This window comes from Suillus fuscotomentosus (assembly GCF_016647785.1).
Source record: "Suillus fuscotomentosus strain FC203 chromosome Unknown F5891scaffold_5, whole genome shotgun sequence".
Lineage (NCBI taxonomy): Eukaryota > Fungi > Basidiomycota > Agaricomycetes > Boletales > Suillaceae > Suillus > Suillus fuscotomentosus.
This window is the reverse complement of record NW_024539517.1, coordinates 536238-555050: the sequence shown is the minus strand read 5'-3', so window position 1 is coordinate 555050 and position 18813 is coordinate 536238. Positions and strand designations below refer to the sequence as shown.

The 18813-nt window shown below is 48.2% G+C and overlaps 6 protein-coding genes across 6 annotated transcripts; 1 reads left to right on the top strand and 5 right to left on the bottom strand.

The window, feature by feature from the left end:
• Nucleotides 1-276: 276 nt before the first annotated feature.
• F5891DRAFT_894371 (uncharacterized protein) lies at nt 277-456 on the bottom strand (the record flags this gene model as incomplete). Its single annotated transcript, XM_041373345.1, has 1 exon — nt 277-456. A coding segment is annotated over one exon (180 nt), but the record flags the coding sequence as incomplete, so codon positions are not given.
• Nucleotides 457-476: 20 nt separating this feature from the next.
• Nucleotides 477-930, bottom strand: F5891DRAFT_1182392 (uncharacterized protein; the record flags this gene model as incomplete). Its single annotated transcript, XM_041366156.1, has 3 exons — nt 477-725; nt 775-836; nt 891-930. The coding sequence occupies 3 exons, from the start codon at nt 928-930 to the stop codon at nt 477-479; spliced, it is 351 nt and encodes a 116-aa protein (XP_041231752.1).
• Nucleotides 931-1237: 307 nt separating this feature from the next.
• On the bottom strand, nt 1238-1812 carry F5891DRAFT_554879 (uncharacterized protein). Its single transcript, XM_041372237.1, has 2 exons — nt 1458-1812; nt 1238-1399 (listed from the first exon to the last, which is right to left on the bottom strand). The coding sequence occupies exon 1, from the start codon at nt 1773-1775 to the stop codon at nt 1497-1499; it is 279 nt and encodes a 92-aa protein (XP_041231751.1). The 5' UTR covers nt 1776-1812; the 3' UTR covers nt 1238-1399; nt 1458-1496.
• A 9612-nt stretch (nt 1813-11424) lies between these two features.
• F5891DRAFT_1244241 (uncharacterized protein) lies at nt 11425-14093 on the top strand (the record flags this gene model as incomplete). The annotated part of the gene is made up of 5 exons (XM_041369774.1): nt 11425-11720; nt 11768-12097; nt 12149-12252; nt 12302-13812; nt 13872-14093. The coding sequence occupies 5 exons, from the start codon at nt 11425-11427 to the stop codon at nt 13926-13928; spliced, it is 2298 nt and encodes a 765-aa protein (XP_041231750.1). The 3' UTR covers nt 13929-14093.
• A 300-nt stretch (nt 14094-14393) lies between these two features.
• Nucleotides 14394-15519, bottom strand: F5891DRAFT_911028 (kinase-like domain-containing protein; the record flags this gene model as incomplete). Its single annotated transcript, XM_041373622.1, has 6 exons — nt 14394-14582; nt 14639-14854; nt 14913-14981; nt 15039-15224; nt 15277-15376; nt 15428-15519. Coding segments are annotated over 6 exons (852 nt in total), but the record flags the coding sequence as incomplete, so codon positions are not given.
• A 2972-nt stretch (nt 15520-18491) lies between these two features.
• On the bottom strand, nt 18492-18773 carry F5891DRAFT_941978 (uncharacterized protein; the record flags this gene model as incomplete). The annotated part of the gene is made up of 1 exon (XM_041374375.1): nt 18492-18773. A coding segment is annotated over one exon (282 nt), but the record flags the coding sequence as incomplete, so codon positions are not given.
• Nucleotides 18774-18813: the final 40 nt, after the last annotated feature.

The window sequence follows — 18813 nt, the reverse complement described above, 5'->3', positions numbered from 1 at the left end:
TATCAAAGACGACACCTACACATAGGGTGTGACATGGGTGGACCCGGGTGGCACCCGTACCCAATCCGCGGGTGGATGGAACTTCAGAAGCCTACCCGCACCCGTGCGGGTGAGAGTACCACGGGTGCGGGTGGATCCACGGGTGGGTCCGCAGATGGTATGGGTCACCCGCGGGTGACACATTATGAATCGTAGAATACGACATGGGTAGTACTACATAATATCAATCACAGTCGATTTTGCTGATACCAGCCTGCCTGATTCTTTTTCCTTGCCCTTTGCTATCTTCTGCCGCATGATATTCGTAGCGACACTGAGATCCGGCATAAGAGGCGTGTTGAACCACGATCCAACAGCAACCTGCGCTTTGAAGGTCTGGGAGCTGATACCGTGTTGAAGATGATTCACCTGTAGACGGCCACCAGAGAAAGCACGTTCGGCATCAACTGAGGAAGCTATGGAGCATTAGATCACTACTACTTTGCTTCATCAACGTCGTCCGAAACTGTTGATGATGTGGCTGTTTCAGCTGAGTCTTCAGAGTTTGCAGGGCCACCACACTCCTCGTCGAGGAGTTCTTGCTCTAGAGGGGTGAGCTCGGCATTTTCCAAACCATCTTCAAGAGTTATGATGTCATTGTTGTCAGAGGGACATTTACGGCCTCGTTTTGCGACCTTCACTTGTCGTTTCCGCTTTGGCTGACGGTAGAAGAAAGAAAGAAAAGCCTGGTTATGAAAAATTAATACAATACATGCAAAGATGAATCAAACGTACCTTTGCGATAAGGTTCACAGTATGGGGAAAAAATCTGATTGAGGACGAGGAATGGAATTGGACTGGTCATTTTGCACATCGAGTTTTGAACATTGAAAACTTAGAAGTAATATCACATTTGGATAGCTCTGATAACAACAAATCTGATTTTGACATTGGGTGGGAGTTCGGTAACAAGTTGTGAGTTTGACTCGGCCGAAAAATATTGAGTACTGACTACCCGCGGATACCTGCGGATACACCCGTTTAGCAGTCCTCCGACCCGTACCCGTGCGGATGGAACCATCCACGCTACCCACCATCCGTACCATCCGTCCCACATTCCGTCCGCGGGTGGTACCCGGGTGGGTATCCGGGTAACGTCCACCCATGTCACACCCTACCTACACACCTTGTTCATGACAAATAGGCCTCACTTTTGTATTCTTCTTACCCACGAGCGTCTCAATCGACCTTTCGGGTACCACTGCTTTATTCTCTAATCAATCTTGGCACCGCCTACACTGGAAGTCTGGAACTATCTGCAACGGCGCATGCAAAGATTGCACATGTGACATGATGTGCAATTTGCAAAAGGCTCCAGTAAATTGCCATACCACTGCCGCAATTTGTCACGGTCGCACCACTTATAACGCATCACTAGATCATACCACACCAAATCATTCATACACAAGGTGACTGACCTAGCAGTACATCATACATGTCGAACTCCGAGTCACTAACTAGTGGACATCCGCGCAGACTCCAGAGAACTCGATATTCCATGCGAACGTGCCAGACTGCCAGTGACCCTGCGTGGTCTGGTTTGTCGTGTTGTGACAGAAAGGTGCAGAACTGGCAATTATTTGATCACAAGGAGTGTTGTTGCGCGCCATTATGTACAGTGCACAGGAATGAGACGGAACGAACCGAGCCGAGGTCACTTTCAACAGTAACACTGCCACTAGCATGCAGTGTAAGACAGGCACCACGAATATAGCATGCGAAATCACCTCCTTCATCTCTTCTACCCTTGACTATTGATTTGGCTCATTATCGAGCTTAGCCTCTACCCATCGTCCGACCGTCCGGAAGCACAGAGGCCTTTCTCGATCAGAGTCATGCCCAACGAAGTGGACGAGTCAAGCCCAGCAGCAAAACGGAAAGAAGTGCAACGAGAAGCGCTGTTAAACTCACCAGTACATGTTGCACCTCTTCGGACGAGCGCGAAGGATCTACCGCCCTATGGTGCACAGCACCGCCAGGATGCACTTTGGAAAGGCGAGCAACCACGTCACAGTGACATCCGATGGCTTGCTGACTATGAAGCAGGCGGGAATGAAACCCTCCCTCCTCTATGGCATCAGTTTAAGGTGTTGGATGATAATCAATATCAAGATAACAAGCTCACCATGGTTTCACATAACAGACCTTTGCCGGGAGTACGATTAGGTGAGTGAAGCAAGTGCTACTAAGACCGACAAGTTTATGGTGTAATATAGACGATCCTGGAGATCTTGTTGCTCCCAGATACGAATGGCACATCTCACCACTTGGTCGGTCCTACTTCGTCGACCACAATACTCAGACCACATCGTGGAAGAAACCAAAGCCAGAACGTTCAGCAGGAAGCCTGATGCCAGAGTGCATCATCGAGGGTCATTCTCAATGCATATGGAGCCTTACATTTCTGGGTACCAATGACAATATAATGAGCACGTCCCAGGATAGTTCGATTCGTCAATGGAAAAGAAACGGAGAGCCAGTAGGAAAGCCTTGGCATAGTGACCGAGGAGTGATAGGCCCGATAGCAGTATCCCCAGACGAGACAATGGTCGTTGGTGGAAGCATAGACGGCTCACTACAGCTGTGGAATATAAAGGAGGGTAGCATGGTTGGTGACCCGTGGGAGGGGCATGATGACGTAGTGAGGTGCCTCGATTGGTCTCGCAATGCCCTGGAGATAGCAAGTGGATCTGAAGATGGCACCGTACGACGCTGGAACCCGGATACTGGTCGACAACTAGCACCACCCACAGAGACCAGTCATTCATGGGTTATCGCCGTCAAATACTCTCCACAAGGCGATAAATTCATGAGCGGCGGTGCAGACGGTGTGATTCGTGTATGGTCAAAAGACAGCAATTTGCTTGTCGAGATCAAGGGACATGACCGTGGCCCGGGGGTGACGTCATTGCGCTGGTCCAATGACGGCGCGCACATATTCTCTGGGTCAGGTGATCATACCATCCGTAAATGGCGGTTAATTGACGGGCAAGAACTCGTCGTTTTTCGTGGTCACACCAACCCTGTTAAATCGCTCTGTCTTACTCCCAATGAAAGCTATATTGTTAGCGCTTCAAATGACTGCTCCATTCGTATCTGGGACCTCAAAACCAATCAGGCGGTCGGAGATCCACTCTGGCATGATGACAGAGTCGTCGCTGTTGCCTTGTCCCCCGATGGAAAATACATTGCCAGTGCTGGCCCAGACAAAAAAATCTATATATGGAGCCTAGAGGCGGCGCTCAAAGTTGTAGTACATATGTGCTTTGGTGTTTTAATGTCTTTTTCTAATGGTTTTACTCGTTTACTAGGATGCATATGATGATAACGCGAAGCTTAAGGCAAGTCTTCTCTGCTTCTGTTTCACACTACATCTCACTTTTTACTAGGGACGTCCAGCACGACCAAGGGATGTGCGCCAACCAATCGTAAGCAACCTCATATTTGCTCATGTATTCCGTTGTATCCTTAATTCCCGTCTGCACTTCAAACAACAGGCCAAGACCAGGGGCTCAGCGAGATATGTCGGTAGAATTCTCGTTCTTCAACTCTTGCTTCACTAACTTTGAAACAGGGCAATGATTTTTTCGGCGACGAGTCAGACAGTGTGACTCGTCGTGCAGCTCAACGTGCGGGTCCATTGTCTCTCATTCGTTGGCGCCGTTTGTTTGGTTCCCTTCAATTCGGTGCTCGACTTACAGATGCGCCCCGACCATCACCTCGCGAATCTCGGCATTGGAATTTCAGCTTACATCCTAGAGGGAACTCAAGCCGCACCGTCGATGTAGCTCCTGCTCGTGATGAAGATGTGAGTGACTCGTCGTTGTTCCAATTTCGTTCCATTAAAAACATTGAAGAGATATGGTATTGTCCCTGAAACTGATGCGGAAGCAGCTGCAGCTATGCAACGTACGAACAGCAATCAGGCCAACAGTTCAACGCAACAAGGTCAACTCGCAGCAGAGGCAGAAGGATCTCAAGCACGACCAACAGGAACACAACAGTCAACTGTTAGGACGGGAGAAGTTTCCTATGAAGTTACCTGTTGCGGATTTTTCTTTGGTCGTCGTTCTACGTCGCGTCAGTCATGACACTCTGTTACTCGATCATCTCTCTTCCTTTTCACCTGTGTCCATATATTGTGTATCTTATACATGGCTCGTTCCGCCCCATGTAAGTGCGCACGGCATTATTATATTTATCTAGATAACGCTACCATGTTATCATCAAATAAGGGACCCCATTATTGAAGCAGGCATGAAGGTGTTATGTATCGTATGATGTGAGAATGGGGTCTCACATCAAAATCAATATTCACCACGCTCTCGAGATGCAGTCTTCCTGTTTCTTACCCGTGCCTTTTGACTGCAAGATAAATATATTTTCAGGCCTAAAACAAATACGAAGTGTAATAGTATGTGGTGGGTGTCGAAACCGGTGCCAAGTGGCGGACGGGAGGCAGCGATGGCAATATTGCAACTCCGCTTGGAGGTAGCCGCCGAAGCCCCTGAGTAGCGCCGAAGTCAATAGTGACTCGGTTGTTTCCGATCGGCGGCGCAGCTCTCATGTTGCAAAAGTTTCTTCTGATCATCATTTGAAAATGTCTTCCATCATATCGGTCCGTTCTCTGCAGGTTCCGCAGTTTCCTTGATTTCTGACTAGGCAGTGCTCACTGGATGGAATGGACGTAAACCTTTTTCTTGAGAACGGCTTCAAGCCTCACTGGTAGGGTTGAGCACGGGTGAACCCGTGGGTCGAGGTGAATGGTATTCTGCATTTCTTCACAACCCATTGGCCTTTTAACTCGTACAGAACCTGGGTACCACAAATCATTGCTTCTGTCTGAGCTCATGGAATATTCCACTCGCAAATCAGCATAGCTGGTGGCGTCGATTAGATTCTTCATGAGTAATGAAATTTTGACCTCGCACTCTCGGACAAGTTGGGGATCCACACCCGTCCAACACTGTAAATCGCGACGGGTATGCACGGTGTATATGCGGGTCTCCACAATCCACACCATACCCATACCCGTGCTCTACCCTAACGGCTTGGCATCAGAGAATTCAAGAGTCCGAGTCTCCCCAGGGTGCTTTACGCTCATTGCGGTGATTTTCCGGCGTTATACATCAGTCATAGGTGCTTCTGGCCTCCAAAAACTCCCGAAACACGTTCCATTGCGAACGGGATTCTGGTGTTCCATGTTATCATGATAAATAAAAAAAAGTACATGATTCGACCAATGATGGCTTCTCTTGACATGTTCCCGTTCCATTTGATTTCACATGACAGTTGCTGCCACACTCAATCAAGGTGGAACTTCTATCATCCAGCCTGATCGTTATAAAGTGCTGGATAGTGTACACCTGCACGAACACCATCATTCACCAAGCCCCCCGATCCCAACATGACCTATGTTTCGAACGATCCCTCTTATTGGCCGTATCTTGAGTGGAGTCGTAGATACAGCTATTTTATAGGTTCGTCTCATGATGTTAGTGATATCTCGCTGCCATTGAGCGTGGTTTCGCAGTTGCGTCCTTGACCATGGTAATATACAACTGGGGTGAGTAAGATAATAATTTTGAAGGGGACAGTTGATCTAGACTTGTTTTCAAGTACTCGTGCTTGCACAAGAGGCAAGTTGGTGCCATTCCCGGTGTAGCCATTTTACTAAAAATGATTTAACAGTTCGAACTGATTTGGGTGAGTAAAGTACTATATCAGAGACACAGGATAGTGCAGTTAATTCTGGGCAGAGGCAACGCTGCTCCCTCATGAGTCTTCTTTATGTTTGTGTACGTGTCTGATATCATAACCGCAGTTGCCAAGCTGTGCTGACTTGACTATATGCTAGGTTCGCTACATCGGAATACTATTTTCAATGTATGTTTCCAATACTAGCCAGAAGATAATGCACTATTTTAATAAGCCATATTTTACGACCAGCGTCTACATACTGTGTATGTGTGCTCATAGTATACGTTCGTTTCTTTTGACTGATGGCATGCAGTGTATTTCCAAATCTCTATTACAGATGCAGTGGGTATTCTTCGCCGATGTCTGCTATTCCCATTCAACTACTAATTACGCTCCTAGGGGTGAGTGATATCTCGCCAGCTGTTTTTCTTCCAGTTGACGACTTTCACAGCTGTGAGTTGATTCAGAGTATCTATTTAAACAATGCGCACCGATGACTGGGTTTTCAGGCAACATCTTGTGGTTCATGCTGGCATGGACGTCTTTGATAATCAATACCATGCTGGGAGGTGAGTGTGGCCCCTAGTGATATTAACTTCACTGAAATTTTTGCAAGTCATCATGGCAACTCGGATACATGCTATGTACCAGGGATCCAAAAGGATACTCATCTTTCTCATTGTGGTCTTACTGGCTTGTACGATTGCCTCCGTGGTTATGACGGTGATAGGGAATATCGGTGTTTCAGGAGGTAAGCTTAAATTATGAATGCAATATTCAGAACTCATACACGAATATCAGTGGAGAAGATCCTTTCTGGCAACCGTCAGTGTTTCGAGAATATGAGCGCAGAGGACACACGTCTGAATGCAGAGACTACGGTACCCACCACCGTATGGGAGATCCTTGCCCTGTGTCTTGCAGTCTGGATTGTCATAAAACACTTCTGCGAATTGAAAAAATCGCGGACAGGAACGAACATTAAAGAGTGTCTCATGGTTTTGATGAGGGGTCATATGCTATACTTTGTAGTGTGAGTTGAAACTATTTTGATATCATTGCCTCACTGAAGTTCTGGACGTGCTAGCTTTGTCGTTGTGTCTTGCTTCAATCTTGGCACACTATCTCCAAATCTCTCGGTAAACCGACTGCTCCCTGTTACCCGCATACTGCTCATCATTTCTGAAGTCCTTCTCTGTGGGAGTCAGTTTTTATTACGGTATCGGCCAAGTCGCCCAGGCTATGCAGATGTTTGTGCTAGGACCGCGTCTCATCCTTAGCATTCGGGAATATCACGCTCAGCTCGTGGCGAACTCTGACGAAGGAGCTTGCGTCACTACAATGGCTTTCGATTCATATAAACACGCATCAACTAGCGGTAGTGTGTAACGTGGGAGAGGATCCAAATGATTAACCACAGATACTGTACACCGACATGTAAAAGTTTGTCGTGTAACTGAGCTCATTGTAGTATATATTTATTTGTTTGATATTTTGAAGTTTGGACTGTGAAGGATATAATTTAGTTTGGAACAAATGAAACAATCAATCTGCATATGACTTGTCAGTGCTCCGGAGTGTTCAGCTTCTTGTGGGTCAAAATGATTAGGAGAGGCAGGTTCCGGTCAGACGGTCCCATGGCATAATATGGAAACTGGGTTTGAAAGACCGTGGGAACGGGAAGAAAGATATCTTCCTCAAGCTCAAGGCCCAAGCGCTCACATCGAGTCTTCAATCATAAAACATGGCCGAAATACACGATCAGTTCAATACCATCCTTATTCTTGACTTCGGTTTGTAGGTTCGGGATATGCCATGTTCTGATTCAAATCGCCTCGTGTATTGACCATGAGTGCCGGTTTAGCACGGTCTCATGACAAGGGGATGCTGCGAGTTGAACGTATGCCCAGAGCTTATGCTGTGTACACAAATCCAAAACTCAAGCTTGAAGGTTCGCTCATGTGATGCAGCAGGAAACGCGTTTCTGACACAAACTCCAGGAAATTCGAATCATACTCTCTAGATATTCTTTGCATCTGCCATGGCCTCCAGGTCTTGGTTTCTTGAATATCTCGATGGACGCTAACTCACGCAAGGTCCACGACAGGTGTGCCCTCACATTCTTTCCATGATTCATGTCTTACTCACGCACCAGGTTCCACGCCATGGCGTGCTTCGTCTGAACGAAGCATGACAAGTTGACCAAAGATATGGGGGTCAACCTGATCGTAGTGGATGCTTCTGAGCTCTTCCTCTCCCGACTCGATGATGCCGAGGATCCGGAGCAGAAACGCAAGGCTATGCTGTCATCCCCGTCTTCGAGACAGATGCGGCGAAGCTACTGAGAAGGAAGAGAATGGAGCGAGGGCAAAGGGCAAGATCGAATGACTATTGCAAGGAACCCTATACCCAGATGTCATTGAGAGCATAAGCTTCAAGGGTCCGAGCGCGACCATAAAGACGCACCACGATGTCAAGGCCATGAAATTGAAGTTGATCGAACTTTTACGCGAGTTCTTCAGTAATGGAATCCTATATTGCCGATTGCACTTACTGTTCTGTGTAGATGAAGTCTGCACTTGGGAGACTTCTGTGGATATCGGCATCTTTAGTTGCTTTCCTAGCTGGTTCCGATTTTGGGTCCTGTCACGCGAACAACTTGGTGATGATCATGCAACAAGCAGATCATATTTATATTGAGGAGATTCGTAAGGCGAATCGCCAATCAAATCAGCTAGGCCATGGTCATCTTACTTCCTGTGAAGGCTACTGGCGTGATGGGTGACAAGCGCACATACGAACAGGTTTGGAGGAGGATAGTATTCTCTCTTGTTTACTGCTTTAACGTATTTCACAGGTAATTGCTTGTTCCCTCCCGAAGTCTTATGTCGGGTATTGCCCCGCATCACAAATGAAGTGAAGTCAATCGCGTCACTTACGGTATAACTTCCGCCGTAAGTCCTGTCACTTCGTCTCACCAGAGTCAAGGTTGATCTCAATTTTAGACCGTGGAGTGGCTATGATCGCCGACGACACACCATGAACACGCAAAATAATACATACAATAGGCTGCTACATACTTACTTAGCAAGTCGATGTAGGTCAATGTTCAAGATGCGAGGGGGACCTTTGAGAAATATAGTTACATAAATTGCCGCATTGTGGATTATACTATGTGGTCGCTTTGAATTCAACTTGAACTCACCTTCGACACGTGTTACTAATAAGGGTGAGTTCGGTGTTATTAAAGCTAGTGATGGTCGCCAAGCAGCGCCAAGCACGCAGCTGCACGCAGCAAGTTCCATCACGAAAAGATTTCATCAATGCTTCAAATGTCGATTCAGGTTCAGAAAACACCCAGAGGCGCCCCGGGAATAATGTATTTCGGCTCTATTTAAAGTTTCTGAAACTACGCCACCGCCACTCCTCACTCTACTTGGTTTGAGTGGCGGCGTCGCCTCACTTCATCTGACAACAGCCACATGCTGTGGTCATAGTCCATCACGCGTCAATCAGGATTCCACATATTCAAACAACCGAAATATAGTTTTATCCGAACTACAATTAAAGCGCAGGATGATTGCGTACTACTTTGTGCAAACGCCCACTCTACACGTTTACTAAGTACGCCGATTTCAACATGACCATCCTATCAAATGATCCAGCTTGGTGGCCGACAATCGACTGGGAACGTGGAATGAGCTATTTCATGGGTTCGTGGAATGAAGAGCAAGCCAGACGACATTCATGACATCTCACTCCATCTTTGATTCTGGTTTCACAGTTGCATCCTCTACTGCAGTGGTATATGATTTGGGTGAGCGAGCTACGCCGCCACTACTTACCGCGGCAGTCATTGATATCCACATGGTACTCAAGCACTGACATTCGCACAAGAGGTAAGTCGATGTCATTACTGGCGCAGCCATCTCACTAAGAATCCTTCAACAGTTTGAATTGGTCTGGGTGAGCTGTCTACATGACTCACAAGCACAACACGATCTGACAGTTAGTTTGGGGCAGAGGCAACGTTGGTCTCTCATGAAGGTCCTATATATCAGTGTGCGTAGATGATGTCATAAGCACAGTTGGCAAGCTGTACTGATTTCAAAATATGCTAGGTTCGCTATGGTGGAATACCATTCTACGTGTGTGTTTGCAATGCTAGCAAGTTGGCAATGATATACTGTGCTGATAAGCGATCTTTCTTGTAATCAGCGGAGGCGTACTGTGTATGTATCCTCACACACCCTGTGTTCATTTCTTATAACCGGTGCCATGTAGCAAATATCGCGTCAGTCTCGATGACAGATGTAGTGCGTATCCTGCATCTATTTTTGTGATGATTCCCATCCAACCACTAACTGTTCTCATACATAAGGGGTGAGTGATATTCTCGACCGGCCTGTTTCTCCATAATGATTTCAACAGCTGTGAGTTCATTTGAAGTATCGAGTTCATTAATGCGCATAATTGACTGGAGTTCTTCAGGCGCTACCCTTCACTCGGCACAGTTGTGGACACCTGTCGTCATCAATGCCATGCTGGGTGGTGAGCTACTGGCTACAACACCTCTTTTACGTCAAGTTCACTGAAATACTGCGCAAGTCATTATGATGACTCGGATATATGCCATGTATCGGCGATCTAAAAAGATGCTCATCATTCTCGTTGTACTCTTACTGGCTGCCACAGTCGCCACCGCAGTGATGACCGCAATAGGAAATAATTATTCTTCATGGGGTAAGTTTTAATAATAATCAGGAATGAAACCGATGTATTAGACTCATGAACGAATAACAGAGGAGTTCATCCTTTCTGATATCTTTCAGTGTCTCGACGCCTACACCAACCCAGCAACTGTACGCCTGCCTCACGAGACTTTGATACCCACTCTTGTTTGGCAGATACTCGCCTTGTGTCTTGCATTCTGGATTGTTATAAAACACTTCCGTGAAGTGCGACAAATGCCGACAGCCGGAGACTCTTTCATGGTGTTGATAAAAGGTCACGTGGTGGACTTTGTAGGGCGAGTTCGGTTATTTGGGTGTTATTGACCTGTTCTTCTAAATTTCCGCGTGTGCTAGCTTTGCTGCTGTGTCCTGCTTCAGCATTGGTTCGCTGTCTCCGACGCTCATGGTGCGTTCAACTGTGATCGATTCATATATTCCTCATCATTTCTAATACAGGACGCATCTTCCCCGGCAAGTAAAGTTTATTTCGGCATTCTTCAAATTGTACAGCCTATTCAGATGTTTGTGCTGGGCCCGCGTCTCATCCTTGACATTCGAGAATATCACTCTAAGCTCGTGGCTAGCTCTGACGAGGCTACTGGTATGAGTACAATTGCTTTTCAGGAGCGCGGACAGATCTCGACTGGCGATGGTGTGTAACATGTGGAGGATTGAATTTAGTCTGGGAAAACCAACCCACCGAAGAGCGGGAACAGAAAGGAGGAATTTAGTGCACCGACTTATGTTTTCCTATTACACATTTCAGAGCAATTTACTATTGATACTGTACATCGACGCCAGTACGTGTCACTGTTCCATATGATTTCATTGAAAATCGAATTGGCTTTTCAACTCGACCTCCCCAAATGGGGGTGGTAGATTATACAGCCTTGTACGTGTTCCTTGCCTCATAACCCCCACTATCTGTTATAATTGCTTCAACAAATCTGCCATGGGTCCTCCTCGCCGAGCTCGTTCTAATTCTTCTGTATCAACTCACTCTCAGCAACATCGTCACCGACAGCCGCAACCACTAGAGTCAACTCCTCCTGAAACAATGCCGTCTACACAATCACATCTAGGAATGTCTCCTCAGTCGCGTTATCTCTCGAACATGAAGGTTGTTCGTCGTAGAGACCCCTCTATTGTATCTATATTCGATCAGTTCAGCCACGTCTGTGTGTACCACCATAACGGTGACAAATGGGAGAAGCAGGGTTATGAAGGGAGCATGTTTTTGTACGAGAGGTACGTTCAACGCATTTAGTTGCATGTCTACAGCTCATTTTCTGTAGGGATTCTTACCCACCTTATGGTCTCTATATTTTGAATCGTGTGGGTATGGACGACTACATCCAACGACTCTATCCAGAAGATGGCATAGGCGCGCATGGTTCCTATCTCATGATGCGTCATTACCCCGACTTCACCACACGCAGGCTCGTAGAAGCACGAGACAAACTACCCCTCTCCAAGCAGGAAGGTCCAGCCTCTAAATTTGCTCCCGAGTTCGTCGTGCCAAATCTAGAACAATTACAAGATGCTGAGAAAGGTCGATCACAAACGGTTGGGTTGTGGTGCTTTGCAACCGATGCAAGAGAAAGCATGCAAGATGTTGTGTTGAGGTGAGTGACTGGCCTTTCGCCATGTTTGCATATACTCTGACGCACTTGTAGATTGCATAGCTATATCAAGCAGAATCTTCCGTATCCAGAGGAGTATAGATATGGCCCGGATCGTCCTCCTCCCCCGAACTTTCGGTCGTCATCGAGGGCCAGTGGTAGGCGGACTGAAAGCTTGTTCAAAGAATTGCTCTTAATATCTTGCAGAACGTTCACACATGCGCTCGGCATCGAGCGCATCCACCAGCAGCATACATAGTATTTCGGAGTCGGAAGAGTATCATGCAGGAAGTCAACCCACTCCCTCAGAAAGTAGTCGTTCCAACGGGCATGTATCGGAGCTTGACAAACTGTTTGCCAAGCTGGGGGGCACAGGATGTACTCCACAGCAGATGCCCTTACAATCGCAGACTAAGGAGACGACTGCTGCAAGTTTACTGGCCGGCATATCCGGCAGTGGAAATGTATATAGAACGGCATCCGTTCCGCCACCGACCTCCAATTCCGTCCCTCCGACTCGCGGATTAGCTTTATTGGACACCATCTTCGCCTCCGCACCACCAAGCCAACCCAATCGTGGACCATCTCGCTCTGGAGCGGCATCAGCTTCCCTCCCCCTACCCACCTCCACACATGCACAAACCACATATACTACACAAGCTCAGTCCACGACGCTCGGATACACCACTGGACACACTGCCAGCTCACAAAGTCCTATCATCCTTTCTCCCAAACCAACGTCTACTGCACTACCTCAGGTGCTCAACCAAGATGTCATCTCTACGCTCCTCGGGCTCCCCGCATCCCGTGCCTATGAGGGTGATAATGAGGCAAGTGATGATGGATCTATCTCTGAAGGAGGATATTCTGTTTCTAGTACTATACTTGATGCTGAAAATAACATGGAGCTGCAAGCTGCAGGGTTATCCTCTGGATTGCCACTCCTCGCTGTACCTATGGGCCAATCCGAGTACAAAGGCACAAGAAATGGGAGCGGCAAAACCCTGGGCGATGTCACTCCTCGTCCACCACTCCGAGGTTTCAATTCTGATTTCACGGTGGTCGGCGACCTCCTTGCGGCTGCTCAGACGATGAAGCACTCGCGTGCCTCCCCACACCTTCATATTCCCTCTGTCGCACCTCCACAACCTGGGGATCCAGATACCACGCCGACATTGACCAGCGTCAATGGCACACACAACGTACCCAAACCCCGTCCCCTCATTCCATTCGAAGCAGATTCTGACTTGTGGCCATACCCTCGTGCTCCATTTGTCGAGGCAGACTCAGATGTGATTGAGCTCGACTTTGCTGATACGAGTGCACTGAGCGATCCGGATGCATTTGCGAAGGAGCAGCGCTCAAAAAATAGGAGGAGCCAGAAGAAAGGTCGGAAGGAGCGGGAGAAGGATCGGGAGCGAGAGAGAGAGGAGATAGAGAAGAGCTGGGATGTGCCACCGCCTGTCAAGGTTATGCCACTTCCACAGCCACAAGGTGTCGTGTCGACACCTGCAGTCCTTGTTAATGGCAAGGCCAAGCATGTGCGCAAAGAGCGTGCTGGTTCTGTAGCTAGTCAGAGCTCTGTTGATGACGCAAACGCCATCGACACTCATGCCGTCCATGCATCTCTTCTGTCTGCTCTCGCCCAGAAGAAAAATGGGAGTTCGAATAATTTTTCGAGGAACGACTTTGTCCGGGAAGTTCTGACTCTCATACACGTATGTTTTATATCCATTCATCAAGTCTAAAGCATCCTCTCTGACCTTTGTATTTTCAGACAGACAAAGATTTCGTGGACACTCTTTGGCAGGAGTATACTTTGAGTGCGAGATGATGTCCCGGAGATGGCTTTGGATGCCTGGAAACTTCACTACAAGAGCTCATATATTTTCGCTCGCAATTGCTACTTGATTCAAGCCCCACTAGTACTACTTCGCCACTCCCTTGATGATTTGTATTGTAGGTGTTGCTATTTTGTTACTGAGTATCTTGATAGGAGGGGTTTTGCATCCGACGCAGTTGTATTGCAATTGCTCCGTTTGGGTGAAGTTTGATTTGAGACTTCATTGCGATGTTTGAGGTATTATTTTGGTTTATACAAGGTGAGCCAATTTCGAGAATTAATTCTATACCAACAGTGGGCGGATAAGGTAAGATATCGTCCATGGTTGCTACTCGGGATAGGTTTCCACTGAGACACCTCCATGTACTGCAGCATTGCCCGTCGCCACTACCATTTCATGTAGTGGTAATCCTAGATCCCTGTCGATCTGTTCAGCAGAGCTTGTCGTTCACATTCAACAAATGCTACGATTTCTCCAACCGATGGACGACTTGCACGAGGCAACCAGCACCGCTGTATGAACTCCCAAAGCCCAGGCGCTATTTGCGACTCCTTGGGAGGCTCTGGTTTCTTGCCCTTAATGACCTGTCCCAACACTAAAATATCATTTTTCACGTTGTAGTACGGTACCTTGCAAGTCAACACCTAGGGCATGCGCAAAGTGAACAGACTTCTTTCGGCGGAAAAGTTAAGTTACTGACCTGCAGGGTGATACTGCCAAACGAGTATATGTCGCACTCGGTGCTGAGCGAAACTTCATCGTCTTCTGATGCTTCACATAACTCTGCAGCCACCCATCGGACGTTCCCTCGGATGGAGCTCGTAAAATAGGAGGTACCGACGAATTCCAGAATGATAGTGGAGAGACCAAAATCAGCGAGGCATGCCCGACCGTTGCCATAAATCAAGACATTCGACTGGAGAGTCTGGACGTGAGTAATGAAGAATACACCTTCTGTGAGTGGCTATACACACCCCTGTCAGGTCACCATGGACAACTGATTCACTGTGGAGGTACTCTAATCCAAGGGCAATGTCATCTAGCTAACGTGTGTCAACATGTCAGCAAGCGCCTGGAAATACTTTCGAAAAAGAGCTTACAAGGGAAAACTTATCTTGAGGCGACAACACGTCTTGTTGACGCTCAAGAAAGCCTGTGAGAGCTCCATTGTCAGCCCATGGACAAATCATTGCTGGGTGGGGCCCAAAGTCGTTTGCCACTCCACAGAGGGGAAGAATGCTACGGTGTTTGAGACGGGCCCAAACTTTCAGCTCACGACGCACTCTCTACGTTAAGTTATTGTTGGAAAGATTGTCATAAATGAAATAGGGAAATTACCTTCCCATTCTTTCGCGTCAATTCTTTGTTATCCGACCCGAAAGAACGGATAGTCTTCACTGCTACCTGCGTGATGTTCAAGATAATCCTATGGGAAGCGCTGCAAGCTGAACATACCTGGACGGTCCCACTGGGCTTCACTAAATCGCACTTCCAGATGTCTCCAAAGCCTCCAGAAGCGATCGGATAGCGCGATCTTCCCTGGAGTTTATTGGTCAGATCTTCTAGACAATCTGACGCAGAACCTGGTGACTCTTGGTTGGCTTCTTCCTCTGTCGCCATTATTTCTGAAGAAGGTGAAGCGGAAGTCTGGATAGTTGCGTGAGTCAGGGGTATATCAATAACACACATCCATACGTTCAGGAGTAACTGCGCCCGAGGTAACATATTTCCACTGTTCTGGAAGAATGTGAGAAATAGTGAGGGAATGGAAAGAATCTGCATACATCGGGTGTCGGCTTATCACACGCTTTCCCTTGTGCTGTTTGTTTCTCCTTCAGGATCTCTTCTTCTGTGGTGTCCACCGTCCCGAATGCTTCAAATCTGGCTTCCTCCTCCTTGCGTTTAGATTCCGTTGATCTCGGCCAAAGGTCATGTGCGATGTGTCTTTCATCCTTCTTCTCCGGTCTAACAACCTCCGACATGTTCCTGACCTCTGCCTCTTCCTTGACTTCCTTCTTCGCAAGCGTCTCCTTCCGGTTGATTCCGTCACCTTTCCCGACATCCTCCTCTTTCATTGCCCCTGCTCCCACGGCGCCTGGTGCCACTTTCTTGTTCTGGCGTGTGATCGAGCTCAATCTCGAGAACGTCCAGGGCGTGTTGCTACGGTTGGTGCTGGTTGACTCGGAGCGGTCCCTATGCGAATTTGTTGCAGATATGTGAAGCTCGTTGCGGCTGGGAATGGGCAAGGGTCCTACAGAAGACGGAAAAGATTTTGAGGTAGACATTTGATGAGGTGGATCCTTGTAGGCTGATGATGTTTGCGGATTGGGTGTACTCAATAGGTGTAAGCTCGCGTTTGAGCTCCGCCGACTCGAGGACGTCCAGGTTGAATTGCTACGACTGGTGTATGTGTGGCCCCTATCTGCGGTCGGACTCCCTGCTGCAGACATGTGAAGCTCATTACTATCGGGGGAAGACATCTGGCGAGGTTGATTCTTCTGAGCTGATGGCGTTTGCGGCTTAGTTATATTCGACCTCCATGAGTTCGCGGTCGAGCTCAAACGAGTCGAGGACGTCCGGGTCGTGCTGCTACGGCTAGTGCTGATCGATGTGGAGCGGCCTCTGTTAACAGGCGGACATGCTGTTGACATGCGCTCGTCACGGTCGGAGGTTGACCAAGGACCTGTAGAAGATGAAAAGGATCGAGAAGTAGACATGCGGGGAGGTGGCGTTGTTCGACTCGGATGATATCCCAAGGACTTCCAGCTCTGCTTCGTCTTTTCCTCCAAACTTTGGCGCCTTCTCTCTTCGATATGCTTTCGATATTCTTCCTCTTGGGCCTTCCGCTGGTCATATCTGCGCTCCATCTTTACCTCCCTAAGGGTCAGTTGATTCTCTCGTCGCCCGAGTTGTTCCTCTTTCCTCCGAATCCTTTTCTCTTCGGTGCGCAATGCTTGTTCTTTGAAGACAACTTCATATTCCTTGCGTTTCACCTCCTCTGACTTTCGCATAACGCCTCGTGTCATTTGTCTTTCTTCCTCCTCCAAACGCCTCGTCGCTGGTTCTTCTCGTCTCCCGAGATCGTCCGCCCTTTTCTTGCCCTGCGCCTCGTTTCTCTCAGCCTTTTCCTCTTTCTTCTTCGCAAAATTCTTTTGCCACTTGCTTTCGTCTCCTTCACGTTCTGTTCCTTCTCCCTCCCTGGTTTCTCCCTCCTCCTGTTTTATGAGATCGAGCTCTTTGCGCATGATTTTGTCCTCTACGCGTTCGGTTTCCTTCTCCTCGTGCCTGGGCTCGCTTTCTTTCTGCGTAGCTTCCTCCTGCCGTGTAAAATCCTCCTCTCTCCTCTTTAGTTCTTGCTCCCGCAGAGAAATCTCTTCCTCTCTCTTGCGGACGCTCTCCTCCCTCTGGAGAAGCCTGTGCCCATCATACTCCCATAAGTCTGCATCGTGAAGGTCATCAGGATACGGGTAAGAATGCTGAATGTGATAGCACCCGTAATGCATGTTTTGCGAGGAGAGTCGAGTATGGAGATTAGATGACTGCCAGCTCCGCGGGAGCGCATCCGGTGTCTGTGGAGAATGCGAGGACTCATAGGTTTCGTACGGCGAGTGTGATGGAACATCCCAGTCTTTGGGACTTGGGCTAGACTGACAGCCGTCATCATCCAATGAAAACAATTTCTTGATGGCGATAGGCTTGCTAACAGTTGGTAGGGGTACCTGCGAGGACGGGGGGAAGTGAGAGTACCCTATTGGGGCTGTAGAGCGTAGGCTGTCTGAAGAGTAGGAGTACCCCATAGGGACTGTTGAGCTTGAACTGCCTAAGGAGCGAGAGTACCTGGCGACGGGGACTACGGAACGCGAACTGGGTGCCATTGAAGGGGATGGTGGTGTTGGTGGTGGATAATCCTCGTCCAACCGCTCGAAGGCAGAGGCACTGGCTCTGGCTTCAATATATGTGTACGGTGTCGTTCGCCTTCTATCCCGAGCTCTGTAAATGGCACTCCACTGTTGTTCCATGGTTAAAGCACGATCCCTCTCCCATCCATTCGCACTACCAGTTATGTCATGCGACGGGAAGTTGAGTACTGATGGTGCCTGATCAGAGGCAGTGCTCGTCGTGCTCCCCCGTCGCGACATGGTAAAGATATGAGGCATTAGTGCATCTTCTTCAGGCGTTGACGGAAGCCCTGGGAGGACAGATCTGTTGGAAAGGTTCGCTGTGCGCAGAAAGCTTCGCCTGTCTAGTGCATCCGTAGCTGAATGCGTAGACCTGGACATGTCATCTGGTTCGATGAGGGATGAATGCTTTGGGCGCTCAAAACTTCTGCCTGTGATATTCAACGTGGATGACCTCATTGCGCTGCTGATATACCTGGCCTGATCCTTGTCAGTATCGCCAGACAGGTTGTCACGTTCTCGGTTGGCGAAACGAGAGACCTCCGAAGGCTTTTGCGGAGGGCAGGTGTCATGTTCGGGTATAAAACCAGAACTATACGACTGCGAAATATGCGTGGGAAGTTGCAAGGAGGAAGAAGACCGGGCAGCGTTGACCTGGCTTTCACGTTGAAGTACAACAGGGAACTGCTCCTCGGCAATATTACGGATGCTCTTCACCGGAGTAACGTGTTCCTGGGACAGCCGCTCGCGCTCGACAGTACTGGTTAGGGCATTCGAGGAGGTATCGTTAAGATTCTGCTTGACCTCGTTGACCATGGAACGCAAGCTCTTCTCGATATCAACTTTGAGGCCACTCTTCCACTTTTTGTCAAGCTCACGATCAGCGGCGGGTGTGATGGTCGAGGATTCAACAGGGACGAGAGCCAAGGTCGCCATTGGCATAGGGGACTACGCAAAGTAGGCTAGCTGTATACTA

Excerpts from the sequence above, each read along its gene's own strand:
- F5891DRAFT_554879 (XM_041372237.1), bottom strand. The coding sequence starts at position 1,775 with ATGAAGGAGGTGATTTCGCATGCTATATTCGTGGTGCCTGTCTTACAC.